The sequence below is a fragment of the Myotis brandtii genome, unplaced genomic scaffold (genome assembly GCF_000412655.1).
Source record: "Myotis brandtii unplaced genomic scaffold, ASM41265v1 scaffold213, whole genome shotgun sequence".
Taxonomy (NCBI): Eukaryota; Metazoa; Chordata; class Mammalia; order Chiroptera; family Vespertilionidae; genus Myotis; species Myotis brandtii.
The window spans coordinates 1,073,003-1,100,893 of record NW_005357962.1 but is presented as its reverse complement, the minus strand read 5'-3'; the positions used below and the strand labels follow the sequence as shown (position 1 = coordinate 1,100,893).

Below are 27,891 nucleotides of genomic sequence, written 5' to 3'. Positions count from 1 at the left end.
TTCTCATTCTCTCTCACAGATAGGAATATGAAAAATGGGGGGAGAGGGAAGAAAGAAGCAAGAGGGAAATGTGATAGCAGAATTGTTACATGATTTGGACAGCAGCCAAGCTCAATAATTCTTAAGATAAATCTGTTTGTAAAGCTTAAAGAGACACTGCCAGTCTGTGCACCAGAGAGGAGTGACACAACCCACCCAGTGTAAGAAGTCATGTGGCACCAAATCTCATCTGGGAACGCTATGGGGATATGTGTCAGGAATACTTAATCAGCAGATCTGTCAACCAAACATTTATTTATTGCCCACCTGATGCCAAGCATTTATAATATCACAGGGAAACAGACACAGAATATAACACACAAACAGATAAAAATATTTACATGGCGTAGAGGGGTGAGTGATGATTCTTATCAAGGAGAATCAAGTTTGGGTTTTTACTCAGATGCTAACTGGGTGAATTACATTACACCAACCATTGAATCCCACAGAGAGAACAGTCTCAGAAGAGCAAACAAGGGGTTGTGTTTTACCTGTGGAGTTTGCAGTATATGAGGAGGATTCAGACATGTTCTTTTGGCAGCTGGATGTTGGCATTTAGAGTTTGGAGAGGGATAGCGATTTGGAAAATCCCCAGATCAGTGTAGAGAGAGCAGGAGCTTGTTCTCGGACAGCACGCGTAAGAAGAGAGTCAAGGGTTCATAGGGTGAGTGGAGGGGGCTACTCCAGTGATTAAGACTGAGAAGGAATGTGTAGATATCGAGGCAAAACCAGTACAGGGTGCTTGTTAAAGGTGGTCAAGAGTGATCTCCTCCAGTATTTAAAATCTTCCCAAGATGAGCTGTTTTAAAAACTGCAACTGTAACCAGCCTTTGTGATTAACGAGATAGTCCTATGTCCCACAGAACACAAGCCTTCCTTGAAAATGCCTTTCCCTGCAATTGTTCAGCCTTTTGCTCAGCAGGACACGTGCACTATGCCCTCCCTTATTTGGAGCCATGTGGTAAGAGGAACATGAATGGGAATCCATTTTTGCTTATGTTTTGTTTTGTTTGGGGCTGAAACACAAGCAACAGATGTGTCGGTGAGGAAGAAAAAGAGATTCAACAGTACCCTGTACTCAACATAGTCACAACTTTAATGTCATGCCCAAAACCACCAGGATGTGAGATTGACCTTTGGAGGTCGGTTGGTGACCACCATTAGGATGAACCTAAATACCCAATGTCTACACTGCTCACAGTCCTCTGCCAAGACCAGTGTGAGCGACGGCTCTATGGCTGAAGGCTGGGTCTGCCTCAGAGAGAAGTGATGGGAAGTAGCATACAGGATGCCAGACCCTAGATCAGAAGGTCTGGCTCTGCCACTAAAGGCTGGCTGACCCTAGACAAGTCTCTTAACCTTTCTGGGCCTCACTTTCCCTATTTACAAAATAGAGATAAATAATATCTCAGGACTTTCACGCACATAAGATGAAAGATACGGAAACGACCAGGATCGAGCAGCTCCCCAGGAGGCTGGCCTTCATCCAGGTTTTGTTAGAGGGCATGGTCTGTGAAGAAGTGGCTACACACTTACAGCCGATACCCAGGTTTACCCACTGTAAGCCCCGCTCCCCATAGGCGGAGTGGGGAAAATAATGATCTTGCAGGTTGCTGTTCCCATAGAAGGAACTATTAAATGGAAGTTAATATTTTTCTGAATTTATTAAAGTATAAATGACAAATAAAAATGTATGCATTTAAATAATACAATCTGATTTGATATACATACACATTGTGACATATTTGTCACAATAAAGCTAATTAACACATGCATCACCTCATGTTGTTGTGTGTGTGTGTGTGTGTGTGTGTGTGGTAAGAAGTCTTAAGATCTACTCTCTTGGCAGCTTGCAAGTACACAATACAATATTATTAATTATAGTCACCATGCTGTGCATTAGATCCTCAGAACTTATTCAACTTATAACTAGAAGCTTGTACCTTTTGACCAACATCTCTCCCATTTCCCCACTTCCCTGACCCCCAGCCCCCCAACAGCTACTACTCTACTCTCTGGTTCTATGAGTTCTAATTTATTTATTTTTCAGATTCCACATATAAGTGAAATCATACAGTATTTGCCTCTCTCAGTCAGGCTTATTTCACTTAGCATAATTTCCTCCAAGTTCATCCACATCATCGCAAATGGCAGGACTTCCTTTCTTTTGGCTGACTGCATTGTAGATACAGACCAATTCTCTTTATTCATTCCTCCACTGACATGTCTTAGCTATTGTGAATGCAAATCAAAACCACAATGAGATATGACCTCACCTGTTAGAATGGCTATTACCAAAAAGAAAAGAAATAACAAGTGTCAGTAAGGATGTGGAGAAAAGGGAACCCTGTATACTATTGGTGGAAATGTAAATTGGTATAGACCTGTGGTCGGCAAACTGGGGCTTGCAAGCCACATGTGGCTCTTTGGCCCCTTGAGTGTGGCCACGAAGTTTCAATCGCACTGTACGTGCGTGCCTGCATGTGGTATTTTGTGGAAGAGCCACACTCAAGGGGCCACAGTTTGCCAACCACTGGTATAGACATTACGAAAAACATGAAGGAAATTCCTCAAAATATTAAAATAGGACTACTATGCGATCCAGCAATCCCCCTTCTGGGTATATATCCGCAGGGAAAGGAACTCAGTATCTCAAAGAGACATCTGCACTCCCATGTTTGTTGCAGCATTATTCACAACAGTCAAGACAGAGAAACAGCCCAAAGTGACGGAAGTTAACATGTCACTGAATACTAGAACTCAGCGATCAGATCATTTTGCTTAGGAGGTGAGAGCCCTTCTAACCTAGAGAAAAGACCAGCATCAAGCAGCTCCCCAGGAGGCTGGCCTGTTCTCCGGGTCTTGTGAAGAAGTGGCTGCACACTTACAGCGGAACCCCAGGCTTACCCACTGTAAGTCCCTTTCCCCGGGGGTGGAGTGGGGATAACAATGATCTTGCAGGGGTGCTGTCCGCATGAGCAGTCCTGTGCCAGAGCACTGGCCCAATGCCTGGATGAAGTGGGTCCCGGAAAAATGAGAGCCTTTTGGACACTGCCTCTGAAATGTAGGTAGCTGGCACTGATCTACTGGGATATTTCGGAACACAGCTCAACACTTCCAGCACTCAATATGCTCTGTTTTTATTTAAAAAACAAACAACCAAAACCCAAAATACCTTCAATGATGTACTGGAATAAACTCTGTGACCCATCAGGAAAGGAAACATACTGTTCAAGGAGTAAGTGGCAGGATTGGTATATGACTTAGAGCATGTGAATGTGCCCTGGTGCTGAGTTACCTCGTATGCCCATTCTCCACCTAGACCCTCCATGGGCTCCTGGATGTGAGTCAGCACGATGCAGAATCGCTGGGTCTTGGTTCCTATGGAAATATTGTCCCAACAAGTACGTTCCCAGATGCTTTCTCAGTCTCTTCCAAATTCCCAAAAGCAGAGCCAGGAAACACCTCTATATGGGGCCAGTTAATAGTTTAGGTTTTGCTGCTCATATGGTCAATCTCTGTGACAGCCATAGACAACTGGTAAACAAATGGCATGGCTGTGTTTCCATAAAAGTGGATTTATGAACACTGAAATTTGCATTCTTTTCACGTGTGGCAGGATATTGCTTCTCTTTTTATTTTTCCCCCAACCATTTCAGAATGTAAAAATCTATCCTTAGCTTGGGTGTACTACAAAGCCTGGCATGGGGAAGGTTAAGCACAAGGGTAAGTAGTTTGCTGAGCACATGTCACCAGCCACAGAAGACAGTAGATTGCTTTTTCAACTACTGGCCTCTCCTTCCTGAAAGACAGTGAAGTAGAGGATGCTAATCACTCCTTCCACGAAGAAAAAGCTCACTCCATTCCCTCACGGACAGGTGGCCTTTGTCATCTGTTTCCATGACTTGCTCCTTGGAGGAATTAAACTGCCTTGAGTCATTTTAGCACCCAAGGCATGCTCCTCCTTGGCAGTTCTACTGCCAGCACTATCACTTATGCACCTTTTTTGGGGGGGAGGGGGGGCATTACGTGTCACCTCTCCTCACTGTCACAGAAAAAATGGTGGAAAGAGAGGCCTCAGGAGAATCAACAAGCAGACTCTCATTCCTCCAGGGGGGGCATTACGTGTCACCTCTCCTCACTGTCACATAAAAAATGGTGGAAAGAGAGACCTCAGGAGAATCAACAAGCAGACTCTCATTCCTCTCAGGCTAAGGGGAGTGCATTTTGCCAGCATTTCTATTCATTACTTTTTAATAAAAAAGTAAGGTCATAGTCTGTAGTACTGGCTGGCCAGCCATGAGGAACATGATGGCTAATTATACTGCTCAGTACCATAATTGCTAAATATTCTAAAATAGAACATAACTGAAGATAGTACAGTCCTATAAGGAAGCCACACTGTATGGGGCTAAAATAACGGAGACTTTCCTTCATCTATTTGGAATGTACCTGCTTGGTCATTTCCCCTCAATGATAAGGGCCTGCTAGTGCCCCAAGCAGGGCCTAATATGGACACTCAGTAAGAAAGGAAGGAAGGGCTTTCCCTAAGACATCACCCCCATCCCTCACTGCCCGTCTCTGAAAGGCTCCTCTCTTCTGCCCTCAAATAGACCTCAGCCCATACAAACGGATGTCCCAGACTTAATTGAGGTTGCCACGCATCTACATCTCAAACACTGAAAGGAAAACCAATCCTTTGGCACAGTCCCTCCCTCGCTATGAAAAAAAAAAGATAAAATTCCAGGGGACCCTTTTCCCCCTCCCCATGTGGGAGTCTGTACGTCTGTACTTGTTCTTTAATACATTTCCACCTTTGCTATACCAAAAAAAAGAAAAAAAAGAAAAAAAAGATAAAATTCCAAAATTATTTTTCCTTCCCTTTTCTAAGATAGATGTGGTGGTAGACAGAATAATTCCACCCCTCCCCACACAAAGAGGTCCATATCCTAATCCCCAAAACCTGTGAATATGCTGCCTTCCGTGGCAAAGGGATTTTGCCAGTGTGATTAAATTGAGGATGTTGAGATGGGAAGCTTCATCCTAGATTATTTAGGCAGGTTCCGTGTCATCACAGGTTCCTATGAGGAGGCAGGAGGGTCAGAGTCGGAACAGGACATGTGATGATTGAGGCAGAGGTCAGAGTGACATAGGGTCATGTGTTCAGGAATATGGGGAGCCCCTAGAAGTAGCAAAAAATGGGAAATGGATTCTCCCCCAGAGCCTCCAGAAGGAAGACAGCCTTGCCAAATCACTGTAGACTTCTGACCTCCAGAACTGTAAGAGAATCATTTTGTTTTTTTTAAGCCACTAATTTTGTGGTCATTTGTTACCTCGGCCATAGGAAACTCATACAGGCAGCTACTAAACATGTTACAGAGAAAGTGTGGTTTCGAACAAGTCAGCCACTCTAGCTCATGACACCTAATTCTGTAGAATAAAAGGGAAGTTCTACTCCTCTCTCTTGCAGGATCCCTAAACCCCGGAACTACTGACCATTTCCATAAAATGAGATATCACATAGAAGACTGCAAGGGGCGAGTGGGCAGTTAGAGAATATTATAGTCATCTACAGAAGACATTACCCACGAGGACTGCAAAGGATGAGATAGAAATGGAATGTGACTTATTTATAGCAAAGCCTGCCTCCCATCTCAAGTGTGTGACAGAAGAGCTGTTTTAAAGTTTTATTCCTCAAACTTGGCTACAGCACTTGGCTGCTCCTCAGAACTGTGCTTTTGTATTTAGCTTTAAAATATAAGAAGCAACCCCGTGGTTTTTAAGCTGCAGGCAGCAGTGGTGCGGGCAAGAAAAATGCCGTGGGGAGTGGAAAAAGGATGAAATGTTCTTCTGATCTAGTTAGTCGCTTAAGAAAAACAAATAGGGAGCAAAATAGCCAATGGCTTGGAGAGATTCCAAGTTGGAAATTTCTGAAAACCCCAGCACTGAGGCTCTCGAGATGAGGGCGATGCCATAAAGCTAACGGGAGAGATTCCAAGTTGGAAATTTCTGAAAACCCCAGCTCTCGAGATGAGGGCGATGCCATAAAGCTAGCCAGACACTAGGCTGGGGATCTGGACTCTCGGGAGGGAGGAAAGAGCACATTAGAAAACCCCTCACTCTCGTCCTGTAACTCAATGACACTGAATTCTGACCACCACTCAGGGAAGCCCCGCCTATCTATGCAGAAAACAATGTTGACCTTCTAGAAAACAATATACATCAGGGGTTCTGACACAGTTCAGGCCTTTTGACCTAGGAATTCTGACTTTTGCTATTAGTAACAAATCAAAGACTAGCTACTTAAATGATGACATGTTATCCACTTAGAATATGATGTAACCTTTAAAACTATGATTATGATGACACATATTGTGGCACAGACGAACGCTGAGGATATGATAGGGAAACATAAAATAGTACATACACTGTGATTACCTGCTAGGTTAACATATGTATTCCATATTAATTATCTATTATATATTTTTATATATACAGTATATTACTGACAAGAATTAAAAGACTGGCAGGAAACAGACCAAAATGTTAACTGTCATCATTTTTGTGTGGTTGGAATATGTGTCATTTTTTTTCTATAGTTCGTGCTTTAATTCTTTAGAATTGAATTACTGCTTTTAAAATGGAAAACAATTACTTTTTAAAGAAAAGGAACGAATGAAGATCAGGTGGCAGAAAGCCCAGCTGTACCAATATCTTACCACTTGAGTTTCAGAACTACAAATGTTTTGTTTTCTCCCTTCAGGGTTTCCATATGAACAATGAGGCTATTAGCACATCAGGTACAAGTCTGAGATTCAGTAAGAAAACATACCGTTTCCTATTTATCTTATGCTTTCTATCACTACGCTTTTGGTCATACAACTCCCGTCACCTAAAATCATTTCTAAGCTCTTTTCTACTGAGCCCAATGTTACCCTTTCTTAAGGACACAATTCAGGGCATTTCAAATTTCTTCCTCCTCTGTAAGCCCACTCTGCCCACACCAACTCTCCCATCATTAATTACAAAAAGCTTTGAGATCTCCTTTGTTTGTTTTTTTTTACATAATTCAATTTCTTTAAAAAAAACACCCACAAGCTTTAGCATAAAGCAAACCCAGTTTCAAATGCCAATACCAGTTATTTACTTCTACCTAAGAAGCTGTGCTGATGATTAAATGATTCAGTGTAAGTACAGCACCCAGCACAGTATCTGGTATACAGTTGGTAGCCAATAAATGCTTATTTTCTTCCTCAATCTTTCATCATTCTTGGTCTCCCAAACTAGACTGTAAAGTTGTCTAGGACAGTGATGGTGTGCTATACTACTTTTTACCCCCCATACAACAGTGTGTAGGGAATAAAGTACAGTGCCCTGCCAGAAGCAAGGGCTCAAAAAATACACTTACTTGTTGATTTGGGTTTTGCAAGGAGCACTAAGCTTCAGGCAAAGACAAATTAGATATTGTTGTGGGTTAAATTGCATTCCCTCAAAAATATGTTGAAGTCCTAATCCATGTCGATCCACTTCCTAAATATACTGAAAGTTTCTCTCCATTTTCTGCATCTCTACTAACACCAACACCCAGACCAACAAACAACTCAGGAAATGTTTTTTCTAAAACAATTTAAGAGCAAAGGGAGGCTGAAGAGACAGATCCATCTTCCTTCAAAGCCAGTGTTCCGATTTTCTACTTGTAGCAATGGCTAACTAAATGTTTCAGAATTACCCGCCTCTTGTGAGTAACTAGAAAGGTTCAAAAAAAATTGTTAAAAATGTTAGAAGACATTAGAGAGCTACTAAGAGAGTAAGAATTTTGATGCCAAGATCTGAAAGAAAAAGACAGCTAAGAAGGTGAGGCTAGCAACTAGAGCTGTTTTCCTCTTAAAGAGCTTTGCCAAAATCTTTAGCAAAAGGCCTGACTGAGAAGGTGATCGGTTCTTTTTAAATCTCGTGGAGCTTAAGGGACAAAAATGAGGAATTGAAGTGAACATCCAGGGTCTTGGTTGGGACCAGAAGAGCTCCCTCCCAAGAGTAAAGGTGATCCAGAAATATACTAGCCCCAACAAGAACTGAAATCAAGCTACATATAATTAGATTAAGGGGATCAGCCCCTAGCATAACTGACCGACAGAAAAGGAAAAAGAAACAAAACCAAATGCTCTCTGGAGTAAGATAACATTCTCCCAGAGCCTTAAATTATTTTTCCAATGTTAATTGTATAAACAGTGTCCAGAACTTAATTTTTAAAAAAGCTAGAAAAAGTGATAAAGATTTTGAAGTATCAAATATAGATTTTGAAATAATTATGATTAATATGTTTAAGGAGTTAAGTGACAAAATAGATAATTTTAGCACGAAACGAGAAACTCTGAAAAGGAATTAAATACAAATTTTAGAACTTAGAAAAGCAATATTGAAAGTTATAATTCAATGAAATGGGTTTGACCGTAGATTAGATACAGTTAAGGAAAGAACTAATGAACTTGAGGATAAGTTAATAGAAAATATCCATATTGAAACAGAAAGAAATAAAAAAATACATAAAAGAGCATAAGAAACATGAAGCACAGAGAACAAGTCATAACATATGAACAGAACCCCAAGAAGAGTTAAAAAAGAAAACTAGGCATTAACAATATTTGAGAAGTAAATGGCTGAGAATTTTCAAAGCATCAATCAAATTTTAAAAATTGCTATTAATTCTAAGGAAAATAAATAATAAAATAATACCTTATAGTAAAACTGCTAGAAAAGAAAGAAATCTTAAGAGCACTCAAATGTAAAAAGAGATTACATTTAAAAAATAACAATAAAACTGACAGCTAACTTCCTAATAAAAACAATAGAAGCCAAGAGACAATGAAAGTTATCACCAAAGCATGTGAAGAAAATAACTGACAATCAGAATTCTATATCTAGAAAAAAAAACACCCTTCAAAAACTTAATATGAAACAGACATTTTTAGACAAACATAAACTGAGAGAATTTATCTCCAGTAGAACTGCACTAAAGAAAATACTAAAGGTAGTTAGTTCTTCAGACAAAATAAAAGTGATCCCAGAGGTAAGCACAGAGATGCAGAAAATAATAAAGAGCAATGAAACCATAATTTTAGGAAATATGCATAACCATTATATTTAGCAAATAAAAAATTCCATAAAACAAAACTGGTAAAGTCTTACAAGACTTTAAAAAATAAAGAATATTCAATCTGACATATGTTAAGATGTCAGTAATCTTCTTCTTTTCAAGACAGGTCTACCAAACAAAAATCCAGAAACCTTACTGTGGGATCATCCCAAATATGATTCCTATCCCACTATAATTATTTAACTAATTTCCTTCCGTTAGATATTTTATTTATTTTCATCTTTGGATATTATTAACCACAGAGGCATGAATATTCTTTTGCCATGCATGAATATTTATATCTATACTAGAGGCCCGGTGCACAAATTCGTGCACGGGTGGGATCCGGCCGGCCACCCCGATGGGGGCCGATTGGGTGGAGCTGGCTGGGGGGAGGGGCCAAGGGTGGTTGGACGGCCAGCCCTGCCCCCAATGGGGGTGGAGGGACTGATCGGGGGCAGAGTCGGCCAGGGGCGGGGCCACGGGTGGTTGGCCAGCCGGCCCCACCCTCAATCGGGCTGGTTGGCCAGACCACAGTGGGTGTCATAGCAAGCGGTCATTCCAATCATTCTGGTGTTCTGGTCGCTGGTTTTTTATATATATAGATTTCTGTCTGTGTACTTTTTCATTCCCTTATTGTAATAACTTTTTAGAAGTGGAAATGCTGACCAAAAAAATTTGTCCATTTCCAGTTTTTATTGGCAAACTAACAGATTTTTAAAATATAATGCTCCTATCCCCCCCAATGATTTTAACATGTTCATTTTCCAGTCACTGCTATCTATTAGCTTTTCATTTTTCTTGTTCAAACTACTGAGAATGGGAAATTGGACTCTGCAGCCATTCATGTTCTCCATAGTGTAAGTACACAGGAGTGTCGATAGTTAGACTAATCAACTGTCTGCCAAAATGCAAAATCTTAGACTCCGAAATGAAATGAAAAAAAAAAAAAGAAAGAAATAAAGCCTGAAGCACAGCAAAGGCTTTTTTAAATTAGAAAGTTATACTCATGTTAACACATCATAAAACCACACGGTGGTATATTCCCCACACTAAAAATAGCATCCCTATCATCTGTGCACACTGATACCACTGGTCTAGAACTTGCCTGTTCTCTGGTCTCCTGCCGACCAAGATCATAGAATGGGGAGCTTTCCCCTTGGCAAGCCTAATCCTCGGGGAAAAGGAAACAAAACAGTTTTTTCCTACGGCAACAAAAAAAAACCCTTCAAAATAATTAATGAAAGGAATCTGAAAATGCAGATTGAACAATTAAATTCGTTACTTAGAACACTCTCTAAAGTTCAACCTTGAGAATTTTATTTAATGTTTAAAAAAAGAAAAGAAAATCCTAAATGTTCAAGACCAAAATGCACTTGTTTTAAACATACTGAGTTATCTATTTTGAAAGTTTTGCTTGGATTAATTATTTAAAGAAAATTATAAAGGCAGAAAATAAGCAAAGGAGGCTGTGAAAGAATAAACAGATAATAAAATGTTCATTCCTTTATTTTAGGTAATGGAAGACCTAGAATGTTAGAACTGAAATATTTATGGGATCATCCAGCCTAGCTAACCTCTCACTTTGCAAATGACAGAACTGGACTAAATGGAGAAACAACCTGTGCACAGCCAAAAGTGAACCAACGGCACAGCCCCAATAAATACCCAGATATACTGGCCCAATTACACAGTTTTCCCATGAAAATCTTGATTTACCTACATACAAGGAGGAGAGACCATCCAGTTCTATAGTTACCATTTGGTTCAAAATTTCGTTGGTCCCAAGAGACTTTAACAGCTCCCAGGCGTAACCTAGTAAAAAGACCCTTCTTCGTTCCTTCTCGTTATCTTCAGATCCTCCCTACAACTTATCAGTAACCAAGTCTTGTTGATACTACCTTCCAACCATCTCTCAAACACATCGCTCCTTCATTACCACTGCCTCTGGTTTGGACGTCATTTTTTCCTCACCTGAATTCCTGGAAAATTGCTTAACTATCCTTCTGCCTACAATCCTACCATTTCCCTTACACTGTCCCTCCACATTCCCATTCTTCATCTCCTGCTTCAAATCCTTTCCTGGAAATTTCTTTATGAAGAAAAACAGGGTCTCAATGGTTTCTCCTTGCTTCTGGAATAATACCTATATGAGTCACAGCCTTATCAGTAAAAAGATGGCACACATAATATAGGACAATTCAAGGAAAGTTTCAATAAGGACCAAATATAAAGGTTCTTCAATCTAAATCAGTGATTCCCAAAGTGGGCGCTACCGCCCCCGGTGGGCGCTGCAGCGACTCAGGGGGGCGATGATGGCCACAGGTGCATTTGGGGGCGATGAGTAACTGCTATTAAAATTTTTAAAAAATTAATTTCCAGGGGCTGAGTAATATTTTTTCTGGAAAGGGGGCGGTAGGTCAAATAAGTTTGGGAACCACTGATCTAAATGGTATAGTGGAGCCATAGGAGAACGCTCAGAAGGCTCTGACCTGAGGAAGTAGAACTGTGTGGTATACGGCTTCTAAAGTGGCCCACAGAGAGCTCTACCTCCTGTCCTCAGGCCCTTACATAAACCCCTCCCCTGGGGATGGACCTAGTGACTTGTTCCTAACAAAGGGATGAGACGCTATGTCCAATATTAGGTTATGAAATAGTGAGACTCCCACTACCAATCCCCACCCCCTCTGCCTCCTCTCTCCGGCTCATTCTGATGAGACAAGCTGCCCTAGGGAGAGGCACATGTGGCAAGGAATTGCGAGTAGGCTTTGGCCACCAGCCAGTGAGGAGCCGAGGTGATCCTTCCAACAGCACTCGAGGAACTGAATCCATCCAGTAACCACATGAGGGAGCTTGGAATTGGACCTTTTCCCCAACTGAGGCTTCAGATGAATCTGCAATCTCAGCCCACCTCTTGACTGTGGCCTTGTGAGAGACCTTGAACCAGAGGGCCCACCTAATGTGCACCAGGATTACTGCCCCCACAGAAACCAGGACATATAAATGTATGCAAGCCGTTGAGTTTGGGGGGTAAATTGTTTGCCGATAGATAGATTACTAATACAAACTGGAGCCACCCCAAGGACCACGAGGACAAGTAGAGAAAAGGGGTATCGGGACCCAGAAGAGGAGAGCATTCTACCTTGAGAGGGGCAATAACCTTCAGTCAAGGGACACAGCCAGTGCAAGACTTTGTGAAGAGGGAGCCAGGGGAGAAATACCCCAACTTTGCCTTTTCCTCCTTCCCATCTCTCCCCAGGCTTCTACTGGCCAAATTCAACTGAAAGTTCGAGGTCGCAGAAGCCCGGTACATGTCCATATGCAAACAGCGCATAGAGGGGCTGAGCACGGGTGTGGAGGCATGGAGGGGAGATACCTGTACAACATCCAAACTCTTTGCCTAATGTACAAGGTTTTCATGATCTGACCCTAAGCTGCCCATCCAGAGCTATTTCTCAACCTTTCATCACAGAAACCCAGCTCCATGAAAACAGCCGCTTGAAGCTTCTAGAACTCAGCATACCACATCACAGCTCTGTCCCTCTACCTGTGCTGGTCCTCCTGCCTCCTTCAGTTCTTCTCCCCTTGTCTGCCAGGTTCATTCTAATCACATTTCAAGAATTAAAGCAGGTGCCAACCCCTCTGGATGTCTTCCATGACATCACCATTCTCTCTCCTGGTATGGGCCTCTCACCCTTCTATCTCCTCCCAGACCTTTACAATTCTAGTCTTTACAAGTACTGCAACTGTCTAACTACCCATCTCTGCCCTACTGGCCCATGGGTTCATTCAGAGAATAGCCCCCATCTTGAATTCCTAGCATCTAACAGTGTCTGACTGACAAATGACACTCAATATAGATTTGCTAATGAGTTTCTCATTTTCATCCTGCCTTGGTCAGCAGGGTCTGCAGGTTCCCTGACTCGCTTGTGCTGGCCTCTACAAGTGCCTTCTATGAATTCCAGAATAATGCCCCATTCCCAGCTTTCTCCCCACCCCTGACTCTTCCAGGCTAGGGTGCATACTGCTGCCTCTGTAACTAAAATAGTGCCACATTTACTTTCTGGAATTATGCCTAACCCAATCTCTGTCCAGGACTTCAAGGGTCCTACATCATTAGGGGAAGTGACCTTGGGATGTCAGAGCAACGCTAAGGTGAGACCCAGATTCTAGAAGACGAGGAGTTAATAACCAGAAGCTAGCAGTGGCATGCTATTTAACGACCCCTTTGATACACAAGAACACTGGCTTTTTCTTCTTCCTCTAAACCTCCTAAGTCATTTGTGACACAATATATTACTGACGATATCCAGTGCTGCTAGTTGAACGTTGCTGCTACTCTCTACCATACAATCGGTACTGCAGAAGGATAACTGAACAAATATCTTAAATGTTATTAGTAAACCAAACATGACAGCACCAAGAAGATACTTTAACTATTGAATGTTAAATTATTACAACTAAATTTTTTTCTTCCTTTTTAAATTTTTTTAATTATTTTTACATTTATTTCTATTGTTGAAAGTATTACAGATGTCACCCTTTCCCCCCCCACTAACCCCCTCTACCCTGCACCTGTCCACCCCACCCCACCCCCAAGCCTTCACCACACTATTGTCTTTGTCCATGGGTTATGCATATATGCATTACATAAGTTCTTTGGTTAATCTCTTCCCACACCCCTCTTTCCCTCTGAGATTTGTCAGTCTGTTCCATGCTTCTATGTCTCTGGATCTATTTTACTCATCAGTTTATTTTATTCATTAGATTTCACATGTAAGTGAGATCATGTGATACTTGTCTTTCTCTGACTGGCTTATTTTCCTTAGTATAATACTCTCCAGGTCCCTCGATGCTGTCTCAAAGGGTAAGAGATCTTTGTTTTTTTACAATATAGTGTAAATGTATCACATCTTTTTTATCCACTCATCTACTGAGGGGCACTTGGGCTGCTTTCAAATTTTGGCTATTGTAAATAACTCTGCAATGAACACAGGGTGCATATACTCTTTTGAATTAGTGTTTTTAGTTTCTTCGGATATATTCCCAGAAGGGAATTGCTGAGTCATAAGGCAGTTCCATTTTTTAATTTTTTGAGGTAGCTCCAACATTTTAAAACTCAGATTCCTAGGACCTAACTCAGACCTATCTTGGGGGTGGGGGAGGGTCCTTTAAGGATCCACATTTTTATAATTTGTATAAATGATCTAATATAGGTTCAAATATCATCACTGCATTGGGCAATTCAATGACCCAGGATCTTTTGGGCTCAGGAATATAAAAAAGGTTAACAGGTCCAGGCGGCTTAATGAATAATTAAGCTTTTCTTTTAAATAGATTTTTAATGGCACCAATACATTTTTCATTCACACCTTTAATCCAAAATGTGAATATGAAGGATGAAAAACTAAATTAGAAAGTCTGTTTAAGTCAATATATAAATCATGCCTTGGAAAAGTACAACTTCTTATGGTTAATGACCTAGAAAACATGAAAAGAAAACGAAGAGTATTCTGAAATGTGTGAGCTTAAGGAACCCACCCATCATTACTCATGTGTCAGAAGGTCACCATCCCAAATGGCATTTAAAAGTCACAACAACATTATGGCCATAATCATCCTGCTTATTACTCGGAAGTTTACCCAAAAGCTCCACTTCTCTAGTCTTGGCTTTTTAAATGTCAGCATCTGAATCAACACAACACAATCCAAGCAAAAATTTCACACTGGAAATGTCTGACAAGAAGAAGAGACAACAAACAAGGGAAAGAAAACAACATGAAAGCACTGTTTGCACAGTTTTTTAAATGTAATTTTTGCTGTAGACCTTTACGTAAAGGGCTGGTTTTATAGCTACCACCTTGAATAAGTTATTACACAGAGGACGTCCATAGTAAATGTTTGAATTGACCTTGGTTTCAGGGGTCAGTCTTTAGCTACACCTTGAAGTGAGCGTCCTGCAGTAGGTCAGTGTTGGCCATAGCCAACAGTCTACAGCACTGAGAGTAGAGAACTAGATGAATAGCCCATGTTTCCAACACAACCATGGCTTAACTTAACTAGGTTTAAATGATTCCAGATCCTGGGCCCACACTGGCAATAAGTGTATCTTCTTTCTAACAGATTGAACAGATCCAATATCCCTTTTATAGCAATTAACTAATATATCAAATAACATGAACATATACATACCTCCCACCCACGAGTGTGTCATGCGGAAGCAAGGTATATTTCCAAGATAGAAAACTAATGACTAGTGGTCATTTCTTTAAAGAACTACAGCAATTAACAATTTTGTTTCTAAATTAAACAAAACAACAACAAAAAAAAGTCCCCTACTACTGCATAAAAAGTAAAAACTAAGTTCCCACAAACTTGTAGAAAGTTTTCACTTCCACGTAACAGCAAACATTCCAGGGGAAAGGTGTTTGAATGGCATGACCTTTACATTTCCTATTAACCTTTAATAATCCATTGATTTGCAATCTCTTAAATAAACTGAATATATTTGTAATGTTTTCTTGTGTCTTAAAAAAGCAACTCACTGCATGAACGTACATTAGTCAATTTACTAACAGCATCAACATTTACACATTTTATAAATTATTTCCTCTCCAGTGTTACTCTCTTTAAAAAGACCTAAAGCTAAAAGAAAAAGAAGCATTCATTATGGACCACCTCCAGGCCAAGCAGGATGTCAGACGCCTTATTTACTATTTAAATGAATCTTCACAATAACCCCACGAGGTACTATCCTTCTTCCCAACTTATCTTTCTTCTTTGTATAAATGAAGAAGCTGAAGCTCACAGAAATTACAAAAGTGTCTCAAGGTCACACCTCTAAGTAGTGACGAAGTTGCAACTTTAACCCAGGTCTGACTCCAAACCCCATGTTCCTGCAAGCCTGGCATAGGGTATCTCTGTTTGGGGTGGTTAAGAAGGTAATGATGAATAAAAGTATTTCCATTATTCGTATGGCTCTCTAATTGGCTAGCCTGGTTAAACTATTTTTTTAACACAACTTAATAAGCATCTCTCTTAGAAACAGGTCATCAAAGCAGTCTCTTGCAAAGCAAAGAATTAAGGAACTTGAGACTAGAAGCAGGAACAGTTTGAGAGTTCTATTTTTACTCAGAAAAGAGAGAAATTCACCATACCGATCATCCAGAAATATCTAGTTCAACACTGCCCATATGATGACCAGAGATCGAACACAGAGTCTTGTAGAATACACAGAACCCAGAAGACAAGTCAAATATTTAGTGAAATGAATGAACATTAACTCCTTTGTCTTAAAATATAATATAGTTAGGTTAAATCGTCACAAACAAACATTAGAAAGGTATATAAGCAGTTATTTCCTTAAGTTCAGTATGCACACAAATAAGTTATGTGCTATATTTCCTTCCTTTAAAATGTACCCTTCCAAATGTCTCTATTTGAATTAATAACATCAATGTCTTTCTATAACCCAAGGTCAAAAAACCCAGTCATCTCTGATTCTCTATTCACCTCCTAATTCCATATTCATTTCGTTTCCAAGTCATTTTTAAATTCTGACTCTTTAAACCCTCTGCTCAGTCCTGCTCAATTCTGAAGGGCATGTCCCTGATAGATTAGTGTCCTTCTTACCTTTCTCACAGACACAGAAATATCCCGCCGGGAGCCTGCAATCTCCCCTGATAACAATGCATTTGCCACATGAGGGCAAGACTCATAATCCCAAACAGGTGCTGATTTACAACTCCCAGCACACGAGTTTCCCATGATTAAATTGCCTATGATTCCACATGCTAAAAATCTGGCTCCATCCAGCCTGTCTTCCCCAAATCATACCTCCGTTTACATCTAGTAATTCATCCTATGCTCAAACTAACTGATTTTGGCGGCTGTTCCCTTTCTCCAGCTCTTTGCTTGTGCAGAGCACATCTCACCATCTGGAATGACCTTCTTGCCAAATAAGCACTCTTACCCATCCTTTAAAATTGAGTTCAAAGACCATTTCTTCACAGCCCATCCCTGACCTCTGAGGCTGGAGTAATCTCCCCTCCTCTGCAATTATATAACAATCTACCTGCACTTCTCTTTTGGAAATGAATGCATAGACTCTATTACAGTTACTTGTATATCTCTCACCAACTGTAAACATCTAATATATACGTACCTCAGTGTTTCCCATAGCACCTACACCAGTTCTTATACATACTATCGGTCTGAAGAACATTCATGTAATCAATGCTACAGTAAGGCTTTTACACCAAAGGAGAATATGTGTAAAGGATCCACATTTTATGGATAGAGTAAATATATCTATTGATATATTCTTCCATCAACTCATTGTGAAACTCAAGCTAGTCATTTACCTTTTCTGTGTCTATTAAATATCATCACCATCTGTATTACATAGGTGATCTTTGAGTTTAAAGAAAACAAAATCACATAATATTTTCCCAAGTATTCAATACCAAGTATGACAAAATCTAACTGCCTTGAATTTTAGAATTGGAGAATCAGATATGAGAAGCGAATGATGTTCTTTTATCAGTCGAGGAAGTCCAGGCAGAAAACATTTGTTGAGGTGTCAACCATCGGTCAACCCCACACAGAACACAAACACACACACAACACAGCCAGCATCACAGCATTTAACCAGATGCCTTACTTTGCGGTAGACTATCATATTTGGAGAACTGTCCTCTGGGTCGGCAGTTGCCACTGCTCTTTGCTCCCCGGATACCTGAGCCATCCTGGATGTCTTCACTCACACTGCAAAAATAAATTAACAGGTCATTAAGACATGCAAGCATTACTAGAATATAAAGAGAGCTTTGCAATGCAAATAACTATGTATCTTTGGGCAGGTGGCATGAAAACAAAACAGGATGTAAGAAATTACATGATTATTGACTTTTTGTCCACATACATCCTTCTAATTCCAAAGCAACATATTCTTTATTTTTCAGCCCAGAACTGTGCACCTCAGGGGTAATCATATGCCATCTCCTGAAGATGAATGAAACCACTCATTTTGATGTTGATTTTTTTTTTACAAAGCTCATTCTATGATTAATTCTATGCATTAAAATATGAATATTTTATCAGGGAAATGCAAATCAAACCCACAAGGAGATACTGCTTCATACCCACTAGGAAGGTTACAATAATAAAAACAAACCCTCAAATAACAAGCATTGAAAAGGACATGGGTAAATTGGTACCCTTGTACATTATTGATAGGAAATGGAAAACATTTGGTGGTTCCTCAAAAATTAAACATAGAATTGCATATAACCTGACAATTCCACTGCTAAGAACTGAAAACAGGTATTCAAACAAACACTCAAACATGAATGCTCATAGCAGCACTATTGCCAAAATACAGAAATAACTCAATGTCCATCAACTGATGAATGGATAAACGAAATATGGCCTATCCCTACAATGGAATAGGATTCAGACATAAAAAGTAATAAAGCACTGACACATGCTACAACACAGATTAATCTTGAAATCATCCTGCTAAATGAAAGGAGCTAGATACAAAAGGTCACTGCAATTGACTGAATATTTGTGTCCCCTCAAAATTCACATGTTGAAATCCTAATCCCCAATGTAATAGTATTAGGAGGTAGAACCTTTGGAAAGTGATGAGTGCCCTGGTAAAAGAGGTTCCAGAGAGCTCTTTTATGAACCAGGAAACAGGTCCTCATAAGACACCAAATCTGCCCAAGTTTTGATCTTGGACTTTCCAGTCTTTAGAACTGTGAGAAATAAATTTCTGTTGTTTACCAGCTATCCAGTCAATGGCATTCTACTACAGCAGCCTGAACGGACTAAGACAGTGACATATTGTAGGATTCCATTGACACAAAGTATATATAATAGAGAAATCTACAGAGACAGAAAGCAGACTGGTAGATACCAGCAGCTGTAGAGAGGAGAGATTGGGGTGACTGCTTAACGGAAGTGGGGTCTCCTTTAGAGATGATCAAAATAGTTTTCAACTAGATAGAGCTGATGGCTGCAGAAAACTGTGAATATACTAAGTGCCTCTGAAATGTATGCTTTAAAATGGTTAATTTTATGAGCATTGTTATGAATACAGGAAATGGGCTGTGAAAAAGACAGTGATGAAAGAAGAGAGACTATTACAATTTAAAATAAGAACTCATGCATTTTTGAATTTCACCTCAATTAAGAAAAATGAATGTTTTTAATTTGACCTTTTAAAACATCTGAGAAGATAGCAGTGAGACAAGGACAACATAGGGACTTTTTGAGTAAAGAAGCAAGTTCAATTCTTGGCATAAAGTTGTATTTGCTGGGTGACCTTGAGCAAATCAAATAACCTGTTGGGTGTTGGGTTCCTTTGTTAATTTTCTTTTTTTATATATATTTTTATTGAGTTCAGAGAGGAAGGGAGAGGGAGAGAGAGATAGAAATATCAATGATGAGAGAGAATCATGGATCGGCTGCCGCACACTGGGGATCAAGCCCGCAACCGGGCAGGTGCCCCTGGCTGGAATCGAACCTGGGACCCTTCAGTCCACAAGTCGACACTCTATCTACTGAGCCAAACCAGCTAGGGCTGTTAATTTTCTTTTAAAATGTACATGTTTAACATCTACTGTGCAGCTAGAACAGCCGTGGGATCCAGCCCATTTGAAATGAATAAAACTAAAAAAAAAAAAAAGACCATACCCTTTTATGTAATGATGTTTACTTTGAATTTATATTAGTTCACACAAACACTCCATCCATGCTTTTGTTCCGGCCCTCCGGTCCAGTTTAAGAACCCATTGTGGCCCTCGAGTCAAAAAGTTTGCCCACCCCTGAGCTAGAACCATGCCAAGGCACCTTCCTCTACGTTGCTCTCATCAGTAAAATGTGACTTCCACTGACTACTCACAGGTAAGGGTCAAATAAATGAGTGTAAAAGTATCCTATAAAGCCATAAAAGTCCTATACAAATGTTATCTCTGATCTAAGAGCCTGCCTGGGTTATTTGCACAAAATTCATAAGCTTTTCATCAAAGAAACTTTTATAAATACCATGCTCAACAGAAAAGGCCATTACAATTTAAAAGAAAAAACACCTCAGGAAACATTTTATTATAAAACTAGAGGCCCGTTGCACAAAGAGATGTGTGCAATAGGCCTTCCTTCCCCTGGCTGCCAGCACCGGTTTTCCTCCGGCACCCGGGACCCAGGCCTTCACTCTGGCCGCAGCGGAGAAGCCAAGCCTCTTCAGTCTTCAGTCGCCTTCAGTCTTCAGTCTTCGCTCCTCGCCTGCATATGCAAATTAACCGCCATCTTTGTTGGGTTAATTTGCATAGTCATCCTGATTGGCTGGTGGGGGCCGCGGGGTGACACCCATTTGCATGTTTCTCTTTTATTAGTGTAGATAAGTTGGTACCAAAGGTCATTCAATAAAAATAAATTTGGGCAAAAAATGGGGAAGAGACAGGAATTTGTAATTTATGCTAAGAATTTAATTACCCAAGATATCCCATTTGAATAATGTTAATTGCTTTCTTCATCATTTATGAATTAGGATGCATTTTAAAAGCTAGATTACATGAAGAGATAAAGAGCATCATTCTAAAATCTCTATCCACTGCAATATCAGTATTTCTATGAATATAGTACTACATGGAAACACTGATTATTATTCTAATCAGTAGCTTTGAAAGTTAAGTGAACAACACACTGTTTATTTATAAATAACTACTTATTTGCCTTAATACAGAATATGACTGAGCATGAAAAACAAAATTTGAGTTCATTTATGTATGCTCATTTGTCTAAGTAACAGAGCCATTTAGGGCTCCTATTGCTTTATTTTAAAATGAACACTTTCACTTTAATGAGTATATTATCTTCCACCTAGAAAACTGTGTTATAACAGTAAGGTTGGAAATGACCTAGAAATAATCATGTCAGTCTTCCCTTTGCCTTTCCCTGACTCTCCTCCCTGCCCCCCAACAGAAACATTTCTCTGTGTTAAAGCAGGCTGATGTCCCAGGATCTGGACTGCTAACTAAATGTGGTTAGGAATTCCAGTGAGTCTAGTGTAATGTAATAGAAGGGCTTCTATTTTGATTCTTCCATCAACTCATTTTGAAACTCAAGCTAGTCATTTACCTTTTCTGTGTCTATAAAATATCATTTCTAAAATACATTCTAGTCCCTATGTCAACAGTTGTTAGAGAGAGCTGAGTGTAAAACCCGCATAGGTAAGGATGTTCTGATTAAATTCATTGACTATAAAGCTGGTGTTCATGAAATTAAAGGAATAGATTCTCACTCATTACAATATGGTATAAAATATTTATTTTTAAATGAAGTACAATAGAAGAAGGAATATTTTAAATTTAGTGGTAGAGGAAAACAAAACCTTCTTCATGTTATTTACATATACTACATGTATACCAGTATACACATAGTAAATTATTCAGGGACTTTGATTTTAATATTTGAAGAATGTGAATGTTTTTCTGAAAATACAACTACATTTCAATAGAGTCCAGTGGTTCTCAACCTTCCTAATGCCGCGACCCTTTAATACAGTTCCTCATGTTGTGGTGACCCCCAATTTCATTGTTACAAATTGAACATAATTAAAGCATAGTGATTAATCACAAAAACGATATGTAATTATATATGTGTTTTCTGATGGTCTTAGGCGACCCCTGTGAAAGGGTCATTCAACCCCCAAAGGGGTCGCGACCCACAGGTTGAGAACCGCTGCAATAGACTCTACAAGAAGAGACAAGATAGTTTCGTGGTTACAAGCTGGCCTATGTCATCAGACGGATCTATGTCTGGGTCCAGGCTCCACCACTTACTAGCTGTGTGATCTGGGGCAAGTTACTTTACCTCTCTGTGCCTTTGTTTCCATATCTGTCACAAACCTGTCCCGGCACAGCGGAAAGCCTTCTGAACTGGGATGCCTGGTTCCTCTACCTAGTCTGCAACTAACTAGCTGTTGGAACCAGGTTAAGCCACAGCTTCTCTGCACCCCAACTGGACCTTGGCTATAAAACCCAGCATCCTTAGTATTCCCTCCAGTTCTGACCTAGAACTCAGAACTTCCAATTTCTAAATTTCCTTCAAAGACTCACCAGAATGTTCCACACTACCTCTCTTCCATCACCACTGCCCATATGCTAGCCCAGCTCCTCTATTCGTGACAGTGCTCCTGCCGAGCTTCTCAAAAATCACAGAACTGGGGGTATGCTTTCCTTCCCAGCCTTCGCATGCCTCCCCCTGAAGCAATTCCTGTAATACCACCGCCCACCACTAGGTGCCACAAGACAACATTTATTCTTGGAGCAAACACTGAGCATCCACTCCCAAGGCTTGGTGCTAGGCCCTGGAGAGAGAAAGATAAATCAGACACAAGTGCTCTCATTACAGTGCTCAGAGTCCAGCAGGCGAGAAAGACATGTCCACAAAAGCAGGACATTGTAATGTGTGGGTGTTCCATTATAACAGAGCAGGAGGAGGTGGCCACCGAGGTCAGAGCAGGATGAGCGGGAGTCGAGGGAAGGCAGAAGAGGACACTCGAACCAGGTGATGACATAGGCATGGACATCTAAAGACCCAGCAGTACAGACGTGCAAGGAGAGAAAGAACACATGAAGATGATGTGATCTCAAGGAGAGTAAGTGGGAGAACAGCCAAATGTGGAGAGTGAAATAACAGGGCTTCTCACCTGTCTGGAGTCATGACTTGGTTTCCTTGTTTATCAGAGGGCTCCTCTACGAGAAAGCCAGTTCTACTGAGTGGAGTCTCTGTCAATGGGGTTCACCCTATATCCCTGGCATCTAGAACAGGGCCTGGCACAGAGTTGGTACTCAAATATTTTTGAATGAATAATGGAACTGATAAGACTCTGCCAAGATGCAGTGAACTCCTTCGGGAACACTCACCTAGATGGCAAGCCATTAAAACTGCCCAACAGAGAGGGCTCTTTATCTACAAAGCCCTATGTATGGAATCACACATGACTTTCCCCAGGGTATATGGATATGGATCAGCCCTGAACTCAGGAACCCACTTTTGGAATCCACGAAAGACATGTGGGAGGGTGGGAAGTATAGTGAGGAGAGCTCCTTTGAATAACAGAACAATTGAGCATCTCTGACTCAAGCTCTGATTAGCAAATCTTTTGAAAGTTGGGACTGCAATTTACTCCAAATTTATATTGCATTTGTAGCTCTTAGTTATGACAAATGCCAGCTGTTTTCCTTTGTAATGGCAGCTTCTCTGGAGCAAGCTAAGCTTAGAGTCCAGCAGATAACTATGCCGGGCAGAGCAGGTAGGCAAGACCCAAGGATGTGGAAAAGGAATGGGCTTTGCAGTCAGACCATGAACTGCATCTCAGCTCTGGCCACACCAAGGCTGCTGTGGGCCTTTGGCAATTGACTCCCCCATCCTCAACTTCCAGCTCTTCACCTGGAAGATGAGAACCTTCTACTCTGCAGGGTTGCTTTTGAAGAATAAAATAAGTCATGTAAATTACTTAGCAAAAAAATAAAAATGAAGGTAGCAACTGACTAGCAGTCTTGCTCTGTGCCAGTGTTTGGCCAAATGAAATCCCCAGGCCACCTGCACCAGAAGGACTGGAGAAGCCCTTCCCCCATCCTCACGTATTCTGCCTGGGTGCATAGGAGAGGAAGCCGGGGTGACCTCTACAATTACACCACAATGCCACGAAAATCATGGTCACATGCAGCTGAAAGCCTGAAGATGTCACTCCTGCCGCTCTTAGTGCCCAGTCCTCACAACTCCATGCAGGAAAATGTCTTGTAGGATAGGTAATCACATGCTGGCTGTAATATAGTCTGAACATTTATGCTGCCAAATAAGAGTCCTGTTGATGTTACTGCCTCTCCTCCATGTTATATCAAATTCATATTGTTTGCCTCAGCCCATTAAAACCCAATGGATTTTTTTCCTGACATAGGCAATGTTAAGCTCTTCAGAAAAAAAAAATTTACAAGACGTGTGCTAGCTCAGTAGTGCAAGCTTGTTTATATAGTTTTAATCTGACTGAGTGGGCAGGAACCTCAAGGGGAAAGAAGGAAGAAAACAGCTATAAAGAACAAATAACTCTTCCTGTTATAGCAGAGTCTGCCAACCTGACATTTCCTATATGCTCCAGCCTCAGATGATCAACGACAGATCGAGTGTCTGTTTCAGGTAATCACTAAAGATCTGAAAACAAGGTGACAGAGCTCAATGCCCAGGGGCCAATTTTGATGGCAATGCCAGGTACCCAGTATTTTACTGAGATATAATTGCTTAATCACTTCAGGTCTTCAGTTAGAATTCCGTGGTTCCCAAAAGCTGATCAAGGACCTGAACCTGACTAGCAGACTCAAAATCACCTGGGGGAGATTCTAAAGACACGTGTTCCTGATTCCCATGTTCCAGAAAATCTTTTATTATTACTAGAGGCCCAGTGCATGAAATTCGTGCACAGGTGAGGTCCCTAGGCCTGGCCAGGGCCTATCAGGACCATCTCACCCAGTCCTGATCGGTCCAGGCCAATCGCGGCCTGCTGGCTGGGGGGAGGGACAGGAGGAGGAGGAACCGCTCCCTAGGCCTGGCCAGTGATCAGGGCCAATCAGGACCATCTCACCCAGTCCTGATCGGGTCCAGGCCGATTGGGGCCTGCTGGCTGGGGGGAGGGACAGGAGGAGGAGGGACCGAGGGAGGTTGGCCAGCCAGGGGGAGGGACCATGGGAGGTTGGCTTGCCGGCCGGGGGGAGGGACCTCGAGAGGTTGGCCGGCCTGTCCCTATCTCGTTATGTAGATGTGCAGCCAGGGGGAGGGACCATGGGAGGTTGGCTGGCCAGCCGGGGGGAGGGACCAGCCAGGGGTAGGGACCTCAGGAGGTTGGCCGGCCTGCCCCTATCTCGTTATGTAGATGCGCTGAGGTAGCTGGCAAGCAAAGACCACAGACAGAGTGCCCCAAAATGGCCTGAACACCAACTATGCTCTGAGGTGAAAATACAGCTCTACTTTGCTGCCCGCACTCGGGCCACCTCACTCTCCCTGGGGCGGAGTTGCTGACAGACAGACAGATCATCTCTCCTACCTCAGCTGCACATTTTCTCGGGGCTCCACCCCCAAGCATGATAGGTAGCTGACTTTCGCCAATGGTGGCACACCGCCATAGGAGTGCTAGCCAATCAGCGGTTGGGAACCCGGAAAGGCACAGGGCCAAGGTAGAAGGGGCAGAAGGGCGAGCAGCACAGTGCGGTGCGATGGTAGAGGTAAGATGGCAGTGGTGCTTACTTTACATCTTTGCAGTTAGGCTGCTGCGATTCTCTGGTGCCCGGAGCCTTAGCCGGACGGAGGGACCGGCTGGGGGGAGGGACCACAGGAGGTTGGCCCACCGTGGGAGGTTGGCTGTGGAAGTGCACTGATCACCAGGGGGCAGCTCCTGTGTTGAGTGTCTGCCCCCTGGTTGTCAGTGCACATCATAGTGACTGGTTGACCGGTCATTCCAGTCGTTTGGTCTTAGCGGTCACTTAGGCTTTTATATAGAGAGATTATTATTAGGCCATGACGCTTCTCTAAATGCATAAAGTTGTACCTCACGTGGTATGTGAAGCCGACAGCCCTTGGGGACGGTGGAGATCTGTTTCTGGAAGTATCTCTGTGATTGTCTTCTGAGGTTGAAATGGAGGCGTCTCCCCAGTGCTGCTTGTCCTAGGATAGTGGTCGGCAAACTGCAGCTCGCGAGCCACATGCGGCTCTTTGGCCCCTTGAGTGTGGCTCTTCCACAAAATACCACGTGCAGGCGTGCACGTACAGTGCGATTGAAACTTCGTGGCCCATGCGCAGAAGTCGGTATTTTGTGGAAGAGCCACACTCAAGGGGCCAAAGAGCCGCATGTGGCTCGCGAGCTGCAGTTTGCCGACCACTGGTCTAGGGTGGTCCCTAGAGATTTATGATTTAAATGTTCCCCAGGTGATTTGGAAGCACAGGCGAGCTTTGGAACCATTGACCTAGATTCCATGGAGCCTGCCTTCTCTTCACCTGATCCCTCCATCCCTTCCCATGTCACAGCCGTGCTGGGCTGGGCTCCTTTAACTTCCCTCGTATTCAGACAAAAACTCACTCTAATGGATAAAGCCAGGGTCCTGGGAACGAAGAACTGGCTCTCAATCCTGGCCTTGCCGCTTCAGTGCTGTGTGCACGAGCCACTAACTGCTGTGCTTCTTTAGCCTCTGAGACTTGGTTTCCTCATCCAGAAAATGCAGCACTAATCACCCTGCTTCCATGGTTCTCAGCCTGGCTGCTCAGAATCACTCAGGCAGAGCTTCACAGCAACTGTAACAAGTGGCTGTTATTCCTACTCTACAGGTGAGAGAATTGAGGCTCCACAATATAGGGAACTCGCCCAAAGTAACACAGCTTTTCCGCCAGAAAACTAAAATTCAAACTCAGCGCTGACCTCAATGCCCACAGACTTGCAATGTGTCAGTCTTGGTCTCCAGTGAAATCAGCTATATAGAGTATTTAAGACAAAATTGTGTAAATTTATACGAAATTTAAGTATATACCTAAATATAAAACACTGAGCACCTATATACAATATATAAAGTACTTAGTACTAGATACTACTGCACATAGTACAACTGATACACAGTAGGTCCTCAACCACTTTGTAGTTCCCTCCGTCTACTTCCTTGTGTCTCAGTGAAGTTGACTTACCCATATCAATCCTATCTTAAGACATATATATAGGGGGAAACATAGATATAGATATAGATATAGATATAGATATAGATATAGATATAGATATAGATATAGATATAGATATAGATATAGATATAGATATAGATATAGATATAGATATAGATATAGATATAGATATAGATATAGATATAGATATAGATATAGATATAGATATAGATATAGATATAGATATAGATATAGATATAGATATAGATATAGATATAGATATAGATATAGATATAGATATAGATATAGATATAGATATAGATATAGATATAGATATAGATATAGATATAGATATAGATATAGATATAGATATAGATATAGATATAGATATAGATATAGATATAGATATAGATATAGATATAGATATAGATATAGATATAGATATAGATATAGATATAGATATAGATATAGATATAGATATAGATATAGATATAGATATAGATATAGATATAGATATAGATATAGATATAGATATAGATATAGATATAGATATAGATATAGATATAGATATAGATATAGATATAGATATAGATATAGATATAGATATAGATATAGATATAGATATAGATATAGATATAGATATAGATATAGATATAGATATAGATATAGATATAGATATAGATATAGATATAGATATAGATATAGATATAGATATAGATATAGATATAGATATAGATATAGATATAGATATAGATATAGATATAGATATAGATATAGATATAGATATAGATATAGATATAGATATAGATATAGATATAGATATAGATATAGATATAGATATAGATATAGATATAGATATAGATATAGATATAGATATAGATATAGATATAGATATAGATATAGATATAGATATAGATATAGATATAGATATAGATATAGATATAGATATAGATATAGATATAGATATAGATATAGATATAGATATAGATATAGATATAGATATAGATATAGATATA

The 27,891-nt window shown here is 40.9% G+C and overlaps 1 protein-coding gene across 7 annotated transcripts in view; it reads right to left on the bottom strand.

Annotated features, from left to right (window-relative positions):
* The window catches only part of RGS6 (regulator of G-protein signaling 6), a 517,144-nt gene that overhangs the window by 470,551 nt on the left and 18,702 nt on the right, over positions 1 to 27,891 (bottom strand). For all 7 annotated transcript variants that reach the window (XM_014539306.1, XM_005865790.2, XM_005865793.2 and 4 more), the window contains exon 2: positions 17,835 to 17,938. In XM_014539306.1, the coding sequence (XP_014394792.1) occupies positions 17,835 to 17,918 (84 nt within the window). In that variant the 5' untranslated portion in view covers positions 17,919 to 17,938. The remainder of the gene's footprint in view (positions 1 to 17,834; positions 17,939 to 27,891) is intronic.